Source organism: Plectropomus leopardus, chromosome 20 (genome assembly GCF_008729295.1).
Source record: "Plectropomus leopardus isolate mb chromosome 20, YSFRI_Pleo_2.0, whole genome shotgun sequence".
In the NCBI taxonomy this organism is placed as follows: domain Eukaryota; kingdom Metazoa; phylum Chordata; class Actinopteri; order Perciformes; family Serranidae; genus Plectropomus; species Plectropomus leopardus.
The window spans coordinates 6,649,617-6,674,124 of record NC_056482.1 but is presented as its reverse complement, the minus strand read 5'-3'; the positions used below and the strand labels follow the sequence as shown (position 1 = coordinate 6,674,124).

The 24,508-nt window shown below is 39.9% G+C and overlaps 1 protein-coding gene across 9 annotated transcripts in view; it reads left to right on the top strand.

The window, feature by feature from the left end:
• LOC121959483 (disabled homolog 2-interacting protein-like) overlaps nt 1-23,314 on the top strand; it is a 198,486-nt gene extending 175,172 nt beyond the window's left edge. For 8 of the 9 annotated variants that reach the window (XM_042508787.1, XM_042508786.1, XM_042508782.1 and 5 more), the window contains 8 exons: nt 318-554; nt 684-885; nt 1,550-1,737; nt 4,281-5,163; nt 8,088-8,225; nt 15,332-15,534; nt 17,426-17,513; nt 19,303-23,314. In XM_042508787.1, the coding sequence (XP_042364721.1) occupies nt 318-554; nt 684-885; nt 1,550-1,737; nt 4,281-5,163; nt 8,088-8,225; nt 15,332-15,534; nt 17,426-17,513; nt 19,303-19,470 (2,107 nt within the window). In that variant the 3' untranslated portion in view covers nt 19,471-23,314. The remainder of the gene's footprint in view (nt 1-317; nt 555-683; nt 886-1,549; nt 1,738-4,280; nt 5,164-8,087; nt 8,226-15,331; nt 15,535-17,425; nt 17,514-19,302) is intronic. The other variant, XM_042508780.1, reaches the window with a different exon arrangement.
• Nucleotides 23,315-24,508: the final 1,194 nt, after the last annotated feature.

Sequence of the window (24,508 nt, the reverse complement as noted above, 5' to 3'; positions counted from 1 at the left end):
CTTTTTTTATTTTAGAAATCACTCTCAAAACATTTTTTCAGAAGGTCTATACTGCATTCCTCTAAGACCTGTTGTTAACCTGACCTCTGTAGCTCTCTTAAATCTAAGAGAATTTTCAAATTGTACAAAATTTTATATAACAATTTGATTAAAATTAGTAGTGAGAGTGAAAATGAAAAATCTATCACATAAACCCACGGCTCTGGAGACTGCACCGACTAAATTAAATCAGTTCCATTTCTTGTTGTGTTAGGTAAAGATAATTTTTTGTTCCTCTCTACAAAAGCAACTCCTGTCCTGTCTCTTCCTCTCTACAGTGTCTTTCCAAGAGAACTGAAAGAAGTCTTTGCGTCATGGCGACAAGAATGCAGCAACCGGGGTCGACCGGACATCAGTGAGCGTTTGATCAGCGCGTCCTTGTTCCTGCGCTTTCTCTGTCCAGCCATCATGTCCCCCTCACTTTTTAATTTGATGCAAGAGTATCCAGATGACCGCACAGCACGTACGCTCACGCTCATCGCTAAAGTCACCCAAAACCTGGCAAATTTCACCAAGTAAGTGTGTGTGTGTGGATGGAGGGACAATGTACTTTGAGCTCTTCAGCAGGAGAGTTGTGGAATTTTTCTAAAATAACACTTCTGCATTTAATCTTGTTTCCTTTTCCCCTCAATGTTTGCTGTTAGGTTTGGTAACAAGGAAGAGTACATGTCATTCATGAACCAGTTCCTGGAGCACGAGTGGACCAACATGCAGCGCTTTTTGCTCGAAATCTCAAACCCAGAGACAATCTCCAACACGGCAGGCTTCGAGGGATACATCGACCTCGGCAGGGAACTCTCCACCCTGCACTCCCTCCTCTCTGAGGTGGTGTCCCAGATGGACCAGGTACTGAAGATGGCACATTAATAATATGATGTAATGTATTAGTTTATTTTAAAATGACATAGAGATATACATATATTAATATTTTGAAGAATTCATAAAGGACAGGATTCTACTTCACAGGAGGTCCAAAGGTCTTCAGTTCATTATCACAAGCTTCAGGATTTGAATCATGCTCAGACTACATTAGGATGTTTATCGCACATCAATCAATAATTTATTATTGCATTACATAAACAGTGCACAAGGGGAGAGCACTGTGAAGTCTCAGAGGCTGGTGAGGCATATTAATGGATTCGCAAGGACGTTTACATTAGCTCTGGTAGCAGATGGGGAGCTGGTAATAATTAGATAAAGGGCAGATTGATGGTTTTTTTGGGGGGTAAGAGCATCCAGCTCCTCAAAACCTGGTATTTCAATAATTCAGAAATCACAGCAAGACTGGTTGAGTCCATCAGACTGGCCAGCCTAATTCATTATTTATCATGTTGTCTGAATGAGAGAGTTGATTGCATGAAATAAGGAAAATAACTAGGTCTTAAAAATATGCAAATATCAAATTCAACAAAACAGCAAGTAAATTAAATCCAATTAATGGGGCAAGCTCAAGTGGTCCAGAGTCATTTTTGATTTGGCTTAAAACTTCATTGTGTCCCTTTCTTCGCAGAGTGCAGCCTCCAAGCTGGGTCCTCTGCCCAGGATCCTGCGGGAGGTGAATACAGCTCTGTCGAACCCGTCCTGTATCCAGATGACACCCGGGCAGTCCTCGGAGCAGATGGGCTCGCCTCCCGCTGAGGCAGGCTGCAGCCTCTCCACCGGCCTGCAGAAGATGGTCATAGACAATGACCTTTCAGGGTAAGCTCGTCTACAACACATACACACAAGTTTATTCATTTATGCTCATGACACTGTTTTTTTATGTTTTTTTTAATCATAAATATAGGATTGGAAGATAATTAGATGCACTTTGTGAAATAAGGTGGGACCCAATAATTTAACATCTTGTGCTCTAAACATTTGGGGGAGGGGTCTCAAAGATGGGCTTGTTATTTTTCTTCTAGTCAGTGCTAGAAAGTTAATTTTCATGTGGAAGTTTTACAGTTTATAGCACAGAAAAGCCAACTGACAGTGGACAGGCAGCTAATGTAAAAACTCTCAACATGGTGTTGGCTAAACCAGCTAGCAGCTAATAGTGCTAATAACCCAAATAGTGCCAAAAGGGTATCGGTGCTGACAGAGCTAAGGGTGTTAAAGGATAACTTAATACAATAACAATTGAGGCCCATTTGGGGCAAAAAAAATACAACTTTTAAATGAGGTACAGTGACAGTATTCAATTGCCAAAGTGGTTATGCTGCGATGCATTACGCAACTGCTGGGACTCACATGCACTAAGATCCACGTACAGCCGGACTGACTATCATAACAAAAAACAGAGAAGCTTGAATTACAACACAAACAGAGGGAGTGTGACTTATTTGTCAGCACCATTTATTTATATTCTGTCATAGCAGGTAGTGATTTGCCTCTATATTAATGCTCTGAATGACACCTTAAAGTCTTTGAAGTGCAATTATTATAAATTATGTGTGAAATATCAATCCTTGATGAACCAGCGTAAAAAATAAAAAGTCCCAAAGCAGTCCTTAAATAAAAAAATATCTGATTGGTGGGTATTCTCCAAAAGACATAAACTTGCGACCTTTGAAACAATTCAGTTTGGAGATGTTCAGTAACCACTAAATCCCAGCGCCTACTGAAAACATGGAGGGCGCTTTTACCTCCACAGTAGATTGTGTTCTCCAGCTACTAATTCTGCTGAGTGTTAATGTTTGTCTGCTGGGGCCATGACACAGTGTGAGTGTCACCCCTGCTTGTTTACATCAGCCAGATGAAACCTCATTTACTCTCCGGTGGATGAATACACACTCTGACAGCACCTTATCTCGCTTATCTGCCGTCCTCTTACTCCCCCTGGCAGAACAACGGCAAGGTGACACTTAGAAAGATTAACATGAAGGCACAGGGACCAACAGGCTGGGAGATATATGAGTAATAGCCAGACACAAACACCGGAAAACACAACACCAGACCACAGCAGGCAGATGAGATCATACAGTACAGAACAGGAAGATTAGACAACAGGAAGAGAGTCAGACAGCTGGTATCATTGCGATAATCAGGAGCTCAAGATCAATAGAACTAATTAAGCGATGTCCCCATACGACCCGATGTCAGAGCCGACCCTCTTTACTTTATCACAGCCGCCGTTTGCTCATATATTGATGTATGTGTGTCTGTGTGTGTGGCGTATCCTCATCAGTGAGACCGAAATTCGAACGAGCTCACGATCCCCACCTAATTGCTTCTCATCCACCAAGCAGTGACATGAAAAGTAGGAGAAAGAAAAGGAGACAGTGCCAAGATTGAGAGAGGGAAGAAATTGAGCAGAATGAAGATGAGAAAGAAGTTAGGGAGGGAAGGGTAATGGAACGGAGGGAGAAGGACACAGAACGAGGGAGGAGATGAGCATGATGTGAATGATAGAGATTATTGGAAGATAAATCACGTCTGTCAAGGTAATCGTCTTTTGGCAATGAAGCCTCCATCTGCCGGCTGAGGGGATGGAAGAAAGGGAAGGTGAGGGGACGAGGGACGAGGGACAAAGCAAATGTGTGTAGAAGCCACACAACCTCAATTACTGGCGCTGTGACTCTTTTCCACTGTAACAGTATCGTAGCAGTATTAGTATTTTGCTAAACAGTCAAGAGTTTTGCTGCCACAGCCTGTCTGCTATGGCCAAATGTTGGCTAATGTTAGCACATTTTAGGCAAATGCTGCTATTCAATTAACATTACTGATTTATTTCATGTTGTCAGTTTTCTCCAATTGTGCTACTGTTATTTTTGCAATAGCTTAGCATTTTAGCATTTAGATAAACATTTATAGGTTTGCTGCTACAGTCTTAATAGAGGGCCACGGTGGCTAATGTTAGCATTGTTTTTTGTTTTTAGTTCAGCATTTAGCAGGAGTCTTGCGTAACATTTCTTGTAGGTTCCACTTCAGGTTACTTTGAGGATGAGAGCTCCAATATGCCTCTCATTGGTCATTTTATTCAATTTATTTGTCAAATTCTGATCCCAGAGTTTGTTACATGTTGTTACACAATGTTATTGCTACCTGTTTTGACCAAAATGCTCTAGATTTTGATTCTTTCTAAGTCTTTCTAGTAAAACTTGGATATGCATTTACATTTACATGCAGTGGAGAGTAGGGAGTTATATAATACCTTTTTTTTGGGTGCACAGCTCAACGTTATCAGTTGTGACTGATTTTAATTGGCTGAGGTTTTAAAATGCACGCCAGATTTACTTTATTTTTCGCTCTGTCTCTTTCAGATTAGTTGACTTCACCAGGTTACCCTCCCCTACCCCAGAAAATAAGGACCTATTCTTTGTGACAAGGAGCTCAGGGATCCAGCCTTCCCCTGCACGCAGTTCAAGCTACTCTGAGACCAATGAACCTGACCTGGGCATGGCCAATGGCAGCAAGAGTCTGTCCATGGTCGACCTCCAGGACCCCCGCAGTCTGGAAGGTGGCCCAGGTCCAAGCTCTTCAGATGCCCTTGGGGAAGGATCGACATCTGGGGGAGGCTGGTCAGCAAGAGTCCCACAGAGCAACATCCCTGGAGGTCCCACTCTGAGGAGGCCGGGCCAGCCCCCCACCACCATGGGCACAGAGAGCACCCCAGGTCGACCCGCCCAGCTACTAGCCCCCCTGTCCTTCCAGAACCCAGTCTACCAAATGGCGGCCTGCCTGCCTGTGTCCCCTCGCGGAATGACCGACTCGGGCTCCGAGTGCCACAGTTCTGTCAGTTCCCATAGCAACAACGAAGACGGACCAGCAGGGGGGAAGCATGCCTTCTTGAACCATGGTGGAGGAGGCGGAGGTGGTGGGAGCAGCGGGGACGAGTACACCAGGCGTTCAGGGGAGTTCAACCGCAGACAGCTGTCTCTCACAGAAACACAACATCAGCCCACCGTCCCCAGACAGAACAGTGCCGGCCCACAGCGGAGGATAGACCAACCTCCGCCTCAGAGCATTACTCGGGGGCGCACACCCCCAAATTTGCTCAACAGTGGACCCTACCCCCGGCCCTCCTCTGGCAACATGATGACATCTTCACCCGACTGGCCTGGCAGCGGCGCACGGTTACGACAGCAGTCCTCTTCCTCTAAAGGTGACAGTCCTGAGACCAAGCAGAGGGCTCAGCACAAACAGGTATGAGACTCACACTGTAGCGTACACATCTGTTTACAGTGAAATCATTGAGGATGATATTCATTAAGCTTCTATTCGAGACAGCCAACCGTAGTCGTGTCACCGTACATAACCACCTAAAATTGCAGTGACGGAAAAAGTTCCGAATACAAAACACACATTTGTCTCATCGCATGTTGAAAAGGGCTGTGTGGGTGGACTCAGCACAGACACTCTGCACATTGAGCCCTAATGAACTATAGTCATTGTGCGTGTAATAACAGTAATTTGCATACAGGCAGCTCATCACTTCACCGCTGTTTTACTGGTCAAGTTTAATGGGCTGAGAATGAGGGTGGGGAAGGCACAATTAGCATCTTGTTAACTACCGATATACAGTATGTGCTCAGAAGGCCACAGAGAGCAGACCTGGTGGATATAAACAGATCCAGTATATTGCCGGGTTAGTGCTTTGATATAGTATGTGTGTGGTCACAGTGGTAGGTTTCTATTTAAAATCTGCACTTTCTGCAACACCTTTCGTGGTATTTCTATGTTCAATATTGGCAGGTCAGGACTGTAGGATGTAATTAAAAAACACTGGTCAATGGTTGCCCTTGGTGACTTGCTGGAGGGGAGGGCATCTGCACATTAACCATAATGCCTTGCTCTCCTTTCTATGATATAGTTTATGGGATTGCTTTCAGATTGACCCCCGATAGCATCAAACCCCAATTTAATTTGCATGTTAGAAGAAGTCAGTGCACACATTATAATCAGCGTCTGAAGCAACAAATCTTGAATGGATAGTGCAGATCTTTTGAAGTGGGGTTGTATGAGGTACTTATTCACTGTCAGTATATTACATATGGTAGATGGCAGTCGGCACCTAATTTAGAGAAGCAGGGTGGAGTCCGACACATAAGCTGGGCAATATGCTGCTGTGTAGAGGCTTATTTTAGCCACCTAAAAAAGTCAGACCTAAAAAAAAAAAACATTATTATTATTATGTTTAGTGTATATTTGTAATATTTTTAGTGTTATATCTTGCTGTCAGAAAGCAGTTTTCAGTAGAGAACTGCAACGGTTTATGTCGCTGTCTTCACAGCCAGAGTCTGTTAAGAAAAACAGTGATTTAACATCACTGAACACAAGAGCTGCTGGTCTGCCACAGCCTAAATTGTGTTATTGTGTGACTTTGGCATTTCAAAGGGTTATTTCAGATTCACCAAAGTCCCACAGAAACAAAACACTAACCAAATGATCGGGGCAGTGGTAGACCAGCTGCTGCTGTGTTCAGCGAGCAAAAAAAACTATTTTTGTCAACGGAGTCTGGCGACTTTGACAAGAGCAGAGATGGGGAACTGAAGCCATTAGCAGCATCCCTGTCAAAACCGGCTGTCAGACAGTTAGGTAAAGCAGTGAAAATATTCTCCATAAAGCATACACTTGTAAACTATTATAGATTTTTTTTAGGTGGGACTTTTAAGCAAGAAAATGCATTTGTTGCTGACCCCTCCAGAGCAATACCTTGCCTAGCATCTGTGTCCACACTCCTGAATATTCTCCAAACTGGGGATGGGCTGACAAACATCTACACTATGTAATACACTGACTGAGCGCCACATACAGTCATTTAAAGTCTGGGATCTTAAAGCCACTATGTCTAGATTTTTAAAAAAATTTTTTTTTACAAATATACTTTTTTTAAATTATTCTTTTGGATGGTAATATTGATCAAGATCACGTTGGCCCAGAATGAAACTTCTCAATAACTTTTGGATTTATTACCATGAAATTTTACACATGAATGGTCCCCAGAGGATGAATCAAAGCAACGTTTGTGATCCAGCGACCTTTCACTGGATATTGTGAAAGTTAACTGAAATATCTGCTTGTTTCTGCAGTAACCAGCAGGGCATAGTCCTCATTTGTGCAGTAAAAAATCTTGATATTTTCCACATGGATTGGTTGTCATTATGTACAGACATTTATGCTTCCTGGATGATTATTCCTATTGAATTTGATGATCTTTTCTGTAGTGCCACCATAAGGTTTGTGATTTTGAGTGAACTTTTTGACAAATGATGGATGGATTGCAATGATATCTTGTACAGACATTCGTGCTCCCCTACAGACATTTGGGCCAAAATTTGTCCATTACTTTGGCTTGTGATCAAAAGACCAAATACCTGCAAAGCCAATGAAATTCCAATCAGCATGCTATGTGCTATAGTTAACTAAGATGGATACCAAAGTCTGGCATATTCAAATTTTGCATAGTGGCTTTAAGTAGACTTTTAATTCCTAAAACAGTTTGGTTTTTATCTTAGATCTACCTAGGGTACAACGATGTAGTTATATCACCATAAATTCTATCTGAGGGCCGACACAAAAATTATGTTCTTTTGTGTTATCCACCTATTTGCAGATATTCAGATTGTTATATTTCAGTACTTTTAAAACCCCTTACTGCAAATGGGTGTGTTGGACTGTAAAAACATCCTACGTTTCCTCTCATGTACTGTAACAGCCCACGGCCATCTTTCTCTACTCATCTGTCCATCAGATAACTGGCAGATTGAGGCACACACACCTTAAACGCTAGTATCTGCCTCCAGGCTGATTTCGGTTTCAATCATTCAATCGTGCAGTGTTTACCCTCCTTGCTGCTTGTATGACACTGTGGGTTTACACGTTCACACATGTTTAATTTGGTGCTTTGAGGTGTGTGCTCCGGTGTATGCGTGAGCTTGAAGACAGGGGTGTGTATCCATTCCACCTGCTGCTTTCAGTCCAGATGATTTGGTGCATTTCAAGCTTATTTCTGTTGTTTCTGTGCTGTTATTGCAACCTGCCCCCCCTTCCCCCTCCCTGTCACTTGCACTCGGCTCATGTGTGGTGTGTATGTGTGTGTGTGTGTGTGTGTGTGTTGTGTTCACTAGGCCCCCTCCCCAGTGAACCCCAGTGCGCTGGACCGCACAGCAGCCTGGCTATTGAATATGAATGTGCAGTATTTAGACCATGAGGGGATGGAGCCCGAGTCACTGAGAAACAGAGAGGATCTGACTCAGGTGGAGAAGGTAACCTGCCTCCTCATCCGACCTTTGACCTTTACCAACCCCCTCCTTTCACAATCCACCTCAATCTTCAGCCCTGATACTCCGACTTAACTATCTTTCCTTTCTTTACCCCTCATTAGCTCCCGCATACACCTCCCTCCTTAAACCCACCTCCACCCCTTCTGCACTTAATTGTCTGCTGGATTTATTCCCACTCTAGCTTTCCTCTAAGCCTGAGCTCCCTTGGACTTACCCAAATTGTCACTTAAAATCATAATATGTGCATTTTACAACATAAAATTGAGGTAAATAGGATATTTTGTGTATCAGTCTGGCTTTGCATGTGACCCCGAAATACCTCAATCTCCCATTTTCCCAAAATTGGCTTTTCAGTGATGTTCAGGCTGTTTTTTTGGGATGCCATTTTCACAGCCAGCAGTAAGCCCAATAGAGGCTATCAACCGCAGGAAAGTCACAGCTACAGCAACAATGGCAGGAAGTAGTTAGTGTGAGGCTAAATACAGCAGGCAAGAATATCAGCAGTTGCCAGTATTGAATTTCAGGATTGTTTTCATTCTCGATTAATGTGCAAATTATTTTCTCGATATTCGTTGGTTTATAACGTGATACAAAATAGTGAAAAATACTTCCCAGAGTCCAAGGAGATGTATTCAGAGGTCTTGTTTTATTTGAACAAAAATCTCATCCCAGTTAATCCAGTTTTATGTCATATGTGACATGAAACCAATTCTGGCATTTGAAAAGCTGAAACGTTTTTGGCTGAATAATACCTAATAATAACAATTTGTTGATATTGAAAACTACCACTGAGAATATCTTTGATCAGTTACATGTTTGTCGATTCATTTTGGTACTCTTCAGGTTATTGCATTGTGTGACCACCTGGATGTGGTGGATGATGGACGCAAATCTGCAAATCCTAGGATAGAGAAGGGTAAAAATGTCAGAGTAACTCAGTCAGAGGCAGGCTTATTCAGAAAGACAGGCCATTCTTTTCCATTCTACAATTCGCAAATTTACGACATGCATACAAGATAGTCCTTAATGCCTACCCTCCACTGGTAAGCTAGCCGGGTGGGTCTAGTGGGAGCTAGCTAACAGCTATGGATGAAGCCTTACAATGAGGTGCTAAAGCTGACTAAGTCAATGTGGCACCTGCCCAATAAAAAAGGCCTCTTGTTCTCCCAATCGTTCTTTTTTTTTCTGTTGTTGTTTTTTGAATACATTGGTTAAATAGCGGTTGATGCGTGTCAAGCTATCAAAACCAAATAAACCAAAACCGACATATTTTCATTGACGATGACTGCTGCTGTGAATCAATTAATCAACTACTAATTTGGTCAACTTAGCTTACTTCCTGTATTGTCAAAAACTCTCTTATCACATATTGGACTGAAGAAAAAGTAGAAATTAAGTGTGCAGTGAACAATGTTGGATATTTTAGTTTTAACCTTCCTACTTTATCAAAAACTGTCCCTCCATCTGAATAACTCCACACATCCTCCCAACTTTCCCTCTTTCCGTCTTTCTTAACATCTTCGGAATGAACCTAAAAAGCCCAAAAGCAGGTGTGTGTATGTGTGTGTATGCACATGCAGTACATCCACACAGACATGTTGGAGCTTGTGTGCGCTTGCATCTATGTGCGAGATGGAGACAGAAAGAGGCTTTTTGCTGCTTCCTCTGCCTACGTTCCTGTTTCTCTTCTCAGCAACCTTTACAACCATTCACCCTCAGCTTCGCTTCCATGCTTTGATTGGCTGCCACATTGCTCCCCTCCTTTTTTTTTCCATCTATAATGAATACAAACCTGTCATCCTAGCATAGCTCATACTTTATGGAAGCCAGCAGCCCAGGCAGGGCAAGCAACCAAAGAAGGCAATAACTTCAGTCTTAACAAAGAAGCCACAGACACCTTAAAATAGCAGAGCAGCAACAAGAGAAGGATTGGAAAACAGTACATCTTCCACAGCAGCTTAGACACGGGCTGCAGCTAATGGCCCATACAGTTTAACAATATAGGCTCTACAGTAGCATCTTAAGCTTTCACATGCTTTTACATATACTGTATACATTCAGTGATCTGTTACCAATTAGGGCATGAATTTGTCTTGTAAGAAGGAGACATCAAAATAGAAATTCTTATAAATCTCATCATTTAAATGCACAAATTGATGGGATATTAAAATATAACATTCCATCAATTTGTGCATTTAAAAGATGCAGCTGTAAATGTACTTTTAATGATGGCATGTGACAAATTACATTAATTTATTTAGGTGAACACAAGTAAGTGTAATGTTAAGATGCTATGTGCATTTTTTAAATATTAAAAGTGCCATTTTAATTTTCCATTTGAATACCACTTAATATACGAGAGAAAATGTTTCATTGCATAGCAAATGTGAAATACAGGAAGGTTGAATTTTTTTTTTATCTTGATGTCTGAGTCTGTATGAAGTCAAGGATGAGTGCTACTCTTTTTAGCAAGGATAAAAGGGTTTTTTTCATACTTTATTGCAAAATAATACAAAATCTCCAGCAGCATTAAGAAAAAATAGGAGAGGAAAATCATACAGGATATAAAAACTGTCATATACAATTTTCATACAGAATATTTAAAAAAGTTAAAAAATAAACAAACTAATATTGCCAAAGAGCGATCAAGAAATCTTTAAGTACTCCACCTGTGTTTCATAAAATAAGATTAAAAGCCTATTTGTTGACATTGTTGATCATCCATCGGTTTAGCATGTTATGCCAAGCCCTTTTTTATATTTAATCATATGCCTCACAAACAAATTAATCCATCATTTGCAATATTTGTATTCTTCAATTTTATTTCATAAGCTTATTTGCTTCATCTGCAAATTACATTAACTGGGAATCCTGTTTAGATATTGATCTATCTCTGGAGGTTGTTTTAGGCCAAATATAATACATTTTGACAAGGATAAATTTTCAATATTTGTGTGATCAAATTAAAAAATATCACATTGCAATTATTTTGACAGTCCCAGTTTTAGTGGAATTGGGATTTTATTTTAACTTCACAAAAAATAAAAAGATAAATAGAAATTGACAATGTAATTTCTGCTGAGGTTAATTCCCAAAAAACATGTTCCCTGATGTCTTGAATATGATTTCTAGGCCTGGACACATGGCACCATAATGCTTCATCCATTATGGTATATTGTGACACATTTTATCTTTCTCAAAAAAGTTGCAGCTCCCAAATTTAATTAATTGTGCAGCCCTCGATCATTCAGCTAAGCAAATGTTTTATTTGGGAGTTAACTAAGAATCTTTGATATAATTCCCCATGAATATTCCCACCAGTATTTGGACTTTGTCATTTATGAATTGGATTACAACATGTCATTTCTCAATCTCTCTTTTTAACAGTCCTTTGGCTGAGTCCCATTTTCATTTAAATGTGTCCAATCAAAGATGTGAATTTAATGTTGGTATGGCTGGTTATATAATCAACCTTAAACATCAGGACAGCAGGTGCACAGATGCATCTCTTTAAACCACCTTTGTTTACCAGCTCTCTTTTGTCCTGTTCTCTTCTGTTAGTATTCAGATGTGTTAATTACATTAGCTATTTTAGTTAGTTGAATCTCAGATGTGCAATTCTAAATATTCAACTATAGTCAAAACAGTCATGTCAGCATGTTGATGTTAGGATAATATATTCCCAGCTTTCAATGCAGCAGTTAAAACAAGCAGGATGAAGGGAAAAGACAACATCAGATTAATTCTCAGTTTTTTGTTCGTTTTTTCAAGCAACAGATAAGAAAAAAAGTTTTACAGCCTCTTCAGAAGTTTGATTTCCCCAGAGTTGATCTTATGTTTAAGATAGATAGAGAGGAGGTGAAGAGCAGCGGTCTGCAACAAGATCAAATCATGGGCCACTTTTGGGTGGCCAACGTATGTTAAATGGAAACACAAGCCTGCTGTTAGTTAATATCTTTAATTTTTTTGTAATAATACTATGTACTTGAGATACAAATTTGAAATTTGCACTGCTTAAACTGCCTGATACTACATGTTAAAATGAAATAGTTCTCATTGATAGTTCACAAATTGAATTTTCTATTAAGTTTACTCTCCCAAAAATTAGCTAGATAACCTTCATGTTCTTTTGTTTGTTTGTTTTTAATTAAATTAAATCTTGTGATCGTCATTTACTCACATAAATGTCCTTACACTGATCGGATGCTTCATGCCAATTTGAAAATGATGTGGCTGACTTTCAGACATATTTTGTTAGGGTTTTTTATAGACGTGGCAGTACAATTTGCATATAAATGTGATTTTTCTTTTTCCCTTTGGAATGTGTAACTGATCAATTCCTTCATAAAAGTCCCTCAAATATCTATAAGATAAGATAATCCTTCCATGGTCGTTAAATGGGGAAATGTGCATTGTTACAGCAGCCAAGTTGTGTACAAGATGAGCAAGCAACAAGAACAATATAAATAGTAAAAAAACAAGGTGCAAACTCAAAAGTAAAAAAAATATTTACATCAATTGTACATGGAAGATAATTGCACGTGTGAAAAATTGCACTTTAGTATCAACTGGCTTCAGCAGTCCCTGTAGCTGTGCAGGTTTTGTTGGCATGGCAGGTGCTGTAAAACTCAGAGTGCCGTATTCACAGCTTCATTGACTGTAACAAGAGTAAACAACGCTCACATTCAAGTTCATTAGTTGCAAACTGACATATTCAGTTAGTTTGTTGAATTCACAACGCTGTTCTGTGGTTCGCATGAAGTCACATTTATGGCATTTTTAAGATAGCATTTTATTTACATTATCTACAGTATTTTATTTTTTGCAAAAGTTTTAATGTAAACTATGAAAATGTCCTACAGGTTGTTTGCCTACATTGGCGTAGGGAAAGAAATGAGGGCTACAGAGCAAATGTATCGTGCAAACAGTGCAGGACAGTTGCAGTTAAAAATACAGCAGATTTGGGTCTTTCTCAGGGGATCTGGTGACAGGAGTAGAGCGATATTAGAGATAGAGAGAAGAGTGGAGAAAAGGGTAGAGAGGCCGATAAGATAAATCTATTTGAGGTCACCATTCCTCCTGGGAAGAGCGGGATGATGGGAAAAATGTCCCAGTGGTGGGCAGGAGAGTGACGTGGGGAAATAAGTAGAAGGTGACGAGGAAAGGTAAATGATCCCAGCAGCATGCTGGCTGTGTGTAACTCAATCTGAGCATACAGGGAGCTCTGATAGTTTGTCTTTCACAGTGTTCGCCAGCAGCTATTGCTGACTAATGATCTGGATCATGTTCAGATATAATACACAGATGAACTGGTCTTTTTGGGGATGTTTTAGGTCAGGTTGTCTGAATAATTAACAGTTTTTATTTACAGCTATAGTAAATTCAACTTCTACTGGGTCAGACTGATATTTTCAGGTTAGCTTTTTCTTTCAAATGAATTAAAAGAGGATTTTAATCAAGTTAAGTAGCTGCGTCTACCAAATTATAATAATCTGATAACACATTTTAGTCATACTAGCAGTGTGGCTCTAGAGATGGTACTGTCATGAAATTCAGTACAGACATTCGTGTCCTTTTGAGGGTGACTTATAATAAATGTATGAATAGATAATGAATGGTTAAACTTTGTGACGGGTCAAAATCTTAATTTAGCCTCTACTTTGTTTTATAACCAAATTCCTGCAAAACTACTGACATTCCCATCAACCTCAGCTGCACTGTGCTGTTAGCACGAACAGCGTAAACATTAGCATGTGACTAATGGAGACAAAAATTTTGGTCCAGTATTGAGTGAGACCAACTGTGAATCAGGCTGCAATGTAACCACTCGGCATGTTTGCGCAGTCAGTTTACATCCACTAAAAATGCTTGTTTTTGCCACTGACAGGCGCAGACTGTTATCATAAGTGTCTGACAACATATGGAAATGATCCTGACAGAAATAGACTCTTTGTTAAAGAGTAAGATCCTTTTTGTTTTGCCAGAAATCGCCCGAAACTTGCCAACACCAAATTCACCAGACTCTATCTAACTAGGTAGCAATTCTAGCATTTAGAGCTAGATTATTTTCACATCTAACTGAGTGAATTGAATGAAGTGTTTTATGATTATAAAATCTGGTGGGTTTGGCAAAAGCAGACAGTTAAGAATATTAATATGAGCCTGTCAGTGGTAGAAACAAACACCTTTATTGAACTATCCCTTTGACATTGTCATTGCAAGCGTGTCAGTGTTAGCTTGTAGCTCAAAGCCCCGCTGTGCTTCAGTGCAGCCTCACAGCCAGTGTGGCTGTAGGCTTTTAGTCTTGTCTCCTTGTCTGTAGTTTTACTCTCACTGGTCTCCCAGTGACACGCTGACTGAACACAGTATCCCTCGCTGTTATAAGAAATGTGTTTTTCTGTCCAGGAGACATTCGATTCCTCCATTAGTTCCCCCCTCGCCCGGAGAAAACTCCTTCAGAATCCTCTCTAAGGTCCAGTGAGAGGTCAGGGAGAGATTTTCAGAGCTTATTTCACAGACTAGACTCCCACTTCGCTGGCTGCATCCCTCCCTCCTCACCTCCTCTTTTTTCTGTATTCATCCTAAACTTCCTTTCTTTTCTTTTTCTCTGTTTTTTTGCCAGTTTAACCTCTCAACAGGTCATTGGTTTCAGAGCCAAAGCAGGTCCAACTGGGTTTTTTTTGTTATTTCTTGGCATGAAAGCTTTGCTGGTATTGATTATAGCTTCTCTGTGTTAGGAGGAGTGCTTAATTGGACAGAAAAAAAAGATTTTTCTAGGGACAGCTATACAATATGAAAGTGCAATAATGAAAATGGCTTGTAAATGAACCGTGTGATTCCCTTCTGTATTCCAGACTGAAATTATATTCAGTCTCAGGAACAACAGGACATAATCTCAGGCCTGATTGAGAGATTTCTTTTTTGTTCTTGACAGTTATGGTAATGAGGAAGGGGACCCTGCTGATAGGGTTGATGATGGTGATGATGATGATGATGATGATGATGATGATGATGATGATGATGATGATGATGATGATAATGGCAACAGCGGTGATGAGATCTCCTCATCTCTTGGCTTCTTTGTTCAGTACCAGCAGGAGATCGCAGTGCTGCAGGAGAAGCTGCGGGCGTCGGTGCAGAAGCTGGAAGAGTACGAGGCCCGTCTGAAGGGTCAGGACGAACAGGCCCAGAAGGTGTTGATGGAGTACCAGGCCAGGCTGGAGGAGTCGGAGGAGCGTCTGCGCAGACAGCAGGATGACAAGGACCTCCAGATGAAGGGCATCATCAGCAGGTAGGGAGTAAAAGAAGTTGTTTTGTTAAAAATACAGTTTTATGATCTTTTCAGAAGATTTTAACGCGATATCACAAGAAAGCATTTAAGGCAACGTCTTCAAATTTAGCAAATATGTCCACTTACACTCAAGGATGACCTGATTAGATTTTGATAGTTATTTGGCACAAACATCCACTTGGACTTAAGGATGAACTGATTAGATTTTGGTGGTCAGTGCTCACTGTGACCTTTCATTCATCTCTTTCTCATGAATGTGATATTTTAAGAACTCCTTGAGCTAATTTCTTCAAAATCGGCACAAATGTCCACTTGGACTCAAAATTGAACTGATTAGAGTTTGGTGGTCAAAGGTCATGGTCAAATTATGCATTAACACAGTATAGATTTTCATTACTGTGCTGATGATACACAACTGTATGTCCTGTTAAAGTCAGTTTTAAGTCCTGCTTGACTGAAATCAAAAAGTACTCATCCATGAACAACATTTCCTTTAGTCTGGGTTACCTTTCAAATAATGTCAAAGAACAGGCCTCTATCTTGGGTCTCATTTTTGACTCAGCACAGTCCTTTGATGCCCAGGCTACTAAAGTGGTGCAGTCTTGGTTTGCCCAGCTGAGACACTTAAAGAAGAACATCATGTCATGTCTTCCCAGTGCAGATTTTAAAAAAAAGGTGATCCGCGCTTTCATTTCCTCCAGACTTGATTACTGTAATTCACTTTATTCTGGCATCAGCAAGCGTAACATCCAAAGACTGCAATTCATCCAAAACACAGTGACCAGGCTTTTAACCAGTACCAAGAGAAGCTACCACATCACACCAATCCTTGCTGCCCTTCACTGGTTACCTGAGTTTTAGAGTAGATTTTTTATGCTTGTTTTTAAAGCCTTGAATGGTCAGGCTCTTGCGCATACCTGAGACATGTTAATTCCTTATGTGCCTGCTCACTGCCTGAGATCCACCCACAGAGCTCTACTAATGATTCCAAAATCTCGTCTTTCTCGACCTGTCCGGGGACCCCAGGCAGGCAAACTCAGTGACTTCTTTTCAATTGCCTCTGAAAACTCACATTTATCAGTTGGCCTTTTCTTAACTGAATGCCATTTTTTTTTTTTACTTTTTATATTTTTCTGCCTTGTTTTATATAGATTTATATAGATAGATTATTTTAGCTTTATTATTGTTTTTTTATTGTAAAGCACTTTGCAACTTTGTTTTGAAAGGTGCTATATAGATAAAGTCACTGTTAATATTATAGTTAAGGTCACAAGGACCTCATGAAACATGTTTTTGGCCATAACTAAAGAAAGAATTCATATGCTTATTTTAACAAAATGTCACACAAATGTCTGAGAGGCTGTTCACATACCGAGTCTTGAACAACCTGGAAAACGCAAGGTCGTGTGCTTCTCTTGTGTGAACTTTCACAGAGGCAAGTTGAGTCTGTGGTTGCTAAGCAACCATAACCAGCACCATATCACAGCCTTCTTACCAGAAATCCTGAGTGCAGAGCTGATCGTCTTTCAGATGTTTTTTGTGTATTGGGCCTAAAATATTGATAGATGTAAAGCTCGGATGATGGCACAGTTTTTAATAGGTTATAATGATAAACTGATGACATTTGATGTCACATTTGTGACATCACAACAAAACACTTTTCTGGCCATTATGCCATGACTTAGGAACAGAAGGAGAGGCATTTTGTCAGACACTGAATTGATGACTAATCTTGTGTGTCCATCTTGAAACTTTGTCGATGGTATACATTTTCATAGCTTCCAGGGGGAGATGTGTGTTCAGCATACGCATTTCACAGATGTGGATGTAAACTGTAAGTGTTACAGCTGCTAGGCAATAATTCTAGTTGTTAAATTTGTCCTGTTTGCAGGTTAATGTCGGTGGAGGAGGAGCTAAAGAAGGATCACTCAGACATGCAGGCAGTGGTTGACTCCAAACAGAAGATCATCGATGCACAGGTCAGTTCCCTTTTTTCATGTTGCATAGTGGTCACAAGAAAAATAATCTTGTGCCCACGATGCAGCTTGCATATGGTTCTTTAGATTCTTTGTGTCGGTGCATTTCAGATTGGTATATGCTGTCATTTGCATCCTTTGCTTGAGAAAACAAAGGGTCACTGAAATTCAAAGAGATGTTTAATTCATAGCCGTCTCAGCTCTGGCACTGACAAGCTTGAATGGCTGAGCAGAATTTCTCAGCTTCCTCCCACACTCTTGTCTTCTAAAACATACATTTACAAATTCCTTATCTAGTTTTCTGTCAACATGTAGCTCTTCTATAATCCATGCTGGTCTTATTCATATAAAACTGTGTTTCAAATCTGTCTTAGAATACAAAAAAAGAGTTGCTTTAGAGCCTGTGTGGAATTCTGAGTGTTGATTGTTGGGAATTGAATTACAAATTAAGCAGCAAATGATTGAGTGGGCATAACCGTTGCAAGAAAGGATTTTAAGACTGCTGTAGTGTTTGTTGCAGTCCCCTGTGGAGACCATTTCTGTGTCACCCTGGAATAGGTGAACATTTTCTGCATGCAAACACAGACACACAATTAAGCGTAAATGTGCATCTTTGGAGACTAATGTCAAAGTGATTTTACAACAGAACTGGGTGTGAATAAAAACAGCAATGCTGCAACATGACATTTGCACAAACTCAAAGACATGCAAAGGTGATTAATCTCCTTCACGCCCAAAGTAATGAGACTTTGCAGCTCCAAACAAACATGCCACAGTAAGGCAATAAGTTGTCACCCTCAGTAAACAGGCAGAGAGAATGAAAAAAAAAATCTCATTATAAAGACAGGGAGGCATCTATATTTAAAACATTTTATTTTTATTATAATCATTATTATTATTATTATTAGAAAGACAGGGAGGGTAGTTTGCTTCTGTGGCTCAGCGCTGCCTACATTATGTAATTAACACAGTGAGCCTCATACAAGATCCACTGATGATTCCAACAAAATTTGTGAGAAAAATTAGGACGTGACAGACAAATCATGCACGTCACCTGCAAAACTCTTTTGCCTGAAGAATTATAATACCGCAATTATAATGAATGTGCTTCAGATGTGTGTGTGTGTGTGTGTGTGTGTGTGTGTGTGTGTGTGTGTGTGCGCGCGTGTGTGTGTATATATGTAAATACATATACATATATGTTATATATGTGCAAGTGCATGCATGTGTATATGTGTGTGTGTGTGTGTGTGTGTTTCTTTCGGACATTTTAGATCCTTACTCAATAATCATCCATCGTCAACATGCAATTGTTTTTGCCAATAGCTCAAATTTATGAACTGCATGTATTTATTCATCTATTACTATTATTATTAGAATTATTATTTTGAATATGTATTGGTGCTTGGTCTGTTGTTTTTAAATTGTGTGTGTCCTGTCGATTAAATGCTATGTACACTCGTTGCCATTGAAAATGGGGTTCTCCCTCAATGAAACCCGAGTTTAAATAAAGTATAATAAAGATCACATGACAATAGGTTTGTGTGTGTGTGTGTGTATAAAATGAATCTGTTAAAATAGAAATTACAGACATATCAGTCTGAACACACGATGTAAACTGCAACTTGACTGGTTGTCAGAGGCATAAAACCAGCAGATGGTAACCCCAGTCGTGAATGAAACTTGCCCACAAATTGAGTCAAACAACTAGCCTTATTTGGCAATTTCACAATAATCTGTGAGTACGGATTCTAGAGCATGTCTCTCTAACTGTATTCATGTGCGTGTGCAGGAGAAGCGCATAGCATCGTTGGATGCAGCCAACGCCCGTCTGATGAGCGCTCTGACCCAGCTGAAGGAGCGCTACAGCATGCAGACCCGCAACGGCATCTCCCCCACCAACCCCACCAAACTGCAGATAACTGAAAACGGAGAGTTCAGGAACAGCAGCAACTGCTAGACAGATTGCCCCTTGTGAGTGTCGAGTGCCTGCGTGTGTACAGTTATTCAAAGAGCGGACGTCTACATGCATGCATGGATGCATGCCAGTTTGAAAGACGGCGAGGGTTTGTTTTTTAAAAGTGGACATAGTACTTTTGGAAGAACATTTAAACTTTTTTTTGGACACCGGTGCAGGAGTGAGGTCATCGCTCTGAGGGGGCCAAAAGAAGACACAAGATCACCAAGAGATCACCAGACGGCCTTCGTTACGAGGGTGACGGCCAGAGGAGGCAGGGCAGAGCCTGTACATATGAAACTCAAAACACTTTGCCAGTGGATGTATGCGGTCGCTGGGACAAATCAAGACCCTGCCTACGCCTGGGACAAACCACTATATAACCACACACAGTGACGGCCGCCACATGCGGTCACCCTAGCAACCCTCCTCTCCTCCTCCCTGACGACCAAGTGGACCCACTTCAAAACAATAACACGCATTGAGGATTTAGGTTTCGCGAGAGGATTACTTTCTAGTGCTTTATTTTAAACTCATTGTTTCTAAAGAACCAAATAGGAGCTCAAAAACAGATATTTTTAGTCTAAAATTATCTTTATGTCCCCTTTCACTCTTAGGGTGTGTTCCTGAGCGTCCCGATGAGCCCTGCTACCCCCCCCATCCCTATGTAGTGCACTTTGTGAGAAGCTATTGGTACATGAAGCGCCTTAAATAAGGAACACACCTCCACTTTATCCCACAGCTTCCCTATTTCTGCAAAAAAAATAAATAAAAATAAAAAAGGCACAACTTATACTGTGGATTTGTAAAGGATACAAAATTGTACACACATAAATGTATTATGAACACTAAAGTAAATTCTATGTGATACTATATTGAAATTTAATATAGATGTATGCATTTCTTTTCTTCTATAGAGTATACACACATATCTATATTTGATAATCTCAAATATAAAAGCAGCCCTTTATTTAGGAGTGAGTTTTATTTTTCTTCTCTTACGATGAAAAGACTGTAGTGTGTAGCTTGCTTTCGAGCCCTGGAGGAGACGACCACACGGAGCAGTGATCAGCACCATAGCCTCAGTCGCCCCTTTCAGAAATATCTCCATGATGCTTAACCCTTTACATTTTAGAGAAACGTCTGTACAGCTCCGAACGTAGCTTGCACAACTTGCACAGCGAAGTGATCGGTTCTAACTCCTGGTGCTTTTCATTGCTCTTAAAGACACGGATCAGATTCTTTGTTCGAGTCACGTGTGGTCATCTTACTCTAGTAGCACAAGAGCTATTGAGAGACGTGTTTCGGCACACTCGCTCATACTATACACTGGACTGGTGAGCCATTTTAATAATGGCCTCCGTAGTTACATTTTCTCTCTTACTGCTTTGTTTGTCAGTGGTAATGAAGTATGCTGCATCCAAACTGTGACTCTATTAATACTAGTGGCATCATCTCTCTCCTCTCTGTCTCTTTCTATCATCCCTCCTTCCTCTGAATGTGAAGATGCTAACTCACAGTTGGTCTTAACACGGGGTTCGGTCCTTCTTATCTCCCCTCTCATCACTCCATACCATTTCCGTATTTTGTATATTTTATTTTTCATTTTTTTCTAACCTTTATCAGACTGTAGACATCAATTGTGAGGCTCTGCATGCTCCATCCTCGCTCTAGAGCTAATGGTAGCGTCACCATTTGTTTCCTTTTGTTGCCAATGTCGGCTGATGATGACGATGATGAATGCTTTCTGTGGACATATACAGTGAATATATGATAAGCGAGTGCATCAAGAGGCTGGACAGCCTGGGAACGTGTAAATAAAATTGCTCACACTATTTTTACCTAATGTTAACAGAGCTTTTTGTAAATGTATCTTGTGCTCAAACTCTGCTGTATCATTATGGATATTGTAAATACGAAATAGCTCAGTCGGTCATCTGTCCTCATTGGGTAGAACTATACAATTAAATTAACCTTTCAGTGTTCTCCCTGTTCAAGCTATTGTTTTTGTATTTAGAGTGTGATATCACTAGCCAAAAAACTGATTAAGTAGGAGTCTGACTTTTGGGGAAGTCGTGGAGGATGCCACACGATCCTGTCTTCGTATCAGTCGAGCTCTAAGCACTTTTACGTTCGAGTGGTTGGTGTTTTTTATAACTAGCTTTTTTTGTATTTAGCATAGAACCTGATACAGGTGTTTAAAAACGTGGCAAAACTTCAAAACCGAAGAAAGGGATTTTTGGTGAAACTCATTCACAAACTGTTGTATCACATTAACAGAAAAAATGCATTTTTTTCTATTTGATTAGAAAGGAATGGCCTCCGACTGAAAAATCCTCTCGTCACAAAAAAAATCTGATTTTTGATTTCTTCCTAATCATACCAGGCATTCAGTCCTAAAATAATATTGTTGACTGGAGAAATTAAAGCGAGACTATGTTACTTTCCACAGTAGAAATGAATAGTTGGATTCATAAGCAAAAAAACAAACACTATTGCTCAATTAAATACACTTAAAAGTTTTACTGCCAGCTTACTTAATGCTAATAGTTTTTTTGTTTTGTTTTTTAACAAGTAGCTTTTTGTTGCTAATGTTTGCTAACATTAGCAAATTTTAGGTAGAATTTTCTGTAAAGGCACTTTACTGATTTTATGATTAGTCTCCTCTTGTGCTTACAATAGCTTTGTATTTTAACTAAATGCCAGACTATTATGTAGCATTTACACCCGCTAAACAGATGGAAAAGTGAAGCTAACGTTACGGTCTTACTTAGTGGCAGCTAAGGTTAGCCAACTTAAATGCCTGACACAATGTATCAAAAAAAAGTCAACTTTTTACTCTTACTTTTCATGTTCAGTTGGGTTGTTTGAACTGGCAGGATTCCAAGGCCTGGAAATTAGCCTATTTAACTACCTTTTGCTTTAAAAGCCAAATTACTTATCAGTCCGCAGATGTTATGACATCATCTCCACTATTGCTACTGTTAGCATAGCTTAACATTTTAGCTTAATGCAACCGTTTACCTAAATGGTAAACTGATTAGCATTTACATTAGTGAAACGTGTGATTGTAATGCTAATGTTAGCCTGATTTGGCCTCACTTGGCCTGTCATAACAAGTAGCTTTTAGTGGATACAGTGCTAATGTCAGCACATTTTCAACACATTTTACCAGAGGAAATGTAGTAAAATGTTACAAAGCAAGTCACTGCTTCAGTTCACCGACTTTATGACCCTTGTAAGATTTCACCTGAATGCTAAACAATTGTTTTGTAAACTCTGGCTCAGCATTTATAAAAAAGTATAAGAAACAGTATACTAAACAGTACTTTAGCATTCAGCAGTGGTGGTTGGTCAGCAAAAGTGACTTAGTCTCGCTTTTAACTACAGTGTTCAACAATAAATGTTACATAATAAAAGGCTGTCGTGTACATATCAGTACATCTTCAACAAGTATAGTAGAAGACGCACCGTAATGTTGGTTTCTAATTTGACTTTTCAGTTCTTAGTTCATTTTCCCAATCCATGTTCCAACCTCAGTTCTTATTTTTTGTACCTTGAGCTCACTCTTCACACAGTTCAGTCAGTCCGACAAAAGATCAATCAAAAATATAAAGCTATAAATAAAGTGAAAGATGTTGTATGTTTTCTATCTTATCTTGTAGAAAATACTTTTGTAAGTATGTTGAAAGTATAAAGTATTTGCTGGATTCTGCTTCCTTTGACGACAGTGACAAAACAATAATGTACAGAGGAATTTGTGTTGACAAAATGTGGCTGTGCAATTTATGTACATTTGCAACTAGACCTATTAAAGTTTTATTTAGCTATTTTAAAAATCCCGTCACCTTGTGTCTGCCTTTCATAGCCCCCGCTTGTATTGTTCTCTGCAAAGCTTTGTTATTATGAAATGTAAATGAAGCTTAATTTGAGTGCGTTCGAGATTAATCGCATGTTCATTAAATACTTAAGCACAGGCCTAGATAGATGACAAGCAGCCTTAGAGACCATATGCTCAGACTTGCGGTCCAAAGGAAGGGTGGAGGGTATGATGGAGGCATGTGACAGACAGTCTGAGCAGCGCCTACTCCTCAGTGAGTCTGACCTACATACTGCCTGATTGTTATTCCCCACAGTGGGAAAGAGAAAGCCTGGAAATGGGTGGAGATTTTGAAGCAAAATTTCTCTCTCAAATAGCCATAAATTGAGGTGATTATTATATAAAAAAGCTCACACTGTGTTTCTAAGTATAGCTCAAAGCCAGGGGAAATGCATTTTAGAAGTCCTCATTATATTACAGTGTGATCAAATGTCAAATGTAGAAAGTGGTCCTTCCCTCATTAACGGCAGATCCTCATCATGTGTATTTTAAAGGAAGGCTCAGGTGTTTCTAATTGCTCCCCTTGAGGCACACATTTCTTTGGCCAAGTGGAACAGGCTCCCTGGGGCAGGTAAAGACACACATTTAGGACATCAGGCTAATGAAACAAATAGCTCTTCAGTGCTCCAACCTATGACTCCAAAGAATCAAAGGCTGGTAAACAAAGCCACATATTAAGCCACTTGTTGATGGCAACACAGTTTCCTGCCAAGTGCAGACCAGGAGAACATACTTTGATTACACTAAAAAATATCTATGAATGGAAAGGTCTAAGCAGTGTTGCCAGATTGGAAATGTTAAAACTATTGTACCAGATGCTCAAATTTTTTGTATTTTAGGAAAAATTAATGTAGCCCAGTCACTATCATGAAAACGAATTGGTTCAATATCCAATTAGGTAAACAAGTATTCAAACAACATTTTGACACATCTAAATAATCTTCCCATACCCACTGCCTCAGAGAGAAGCTATTTCTCAGTCTACAAGGCTCAGTCCACAGCTGACATCGTTTTTTTTTCTTTGTTTTTTTCAGCAGATGGTTGAGTGTTTACAAAAACAAACAACAGCGGTGCATGCTCGACGAAGGTGACCCAAATGTGGCCTACACTCAACCTGATTGGCTGTAAGGAGATCATGTAAGAATTGATGCATAAACAAAG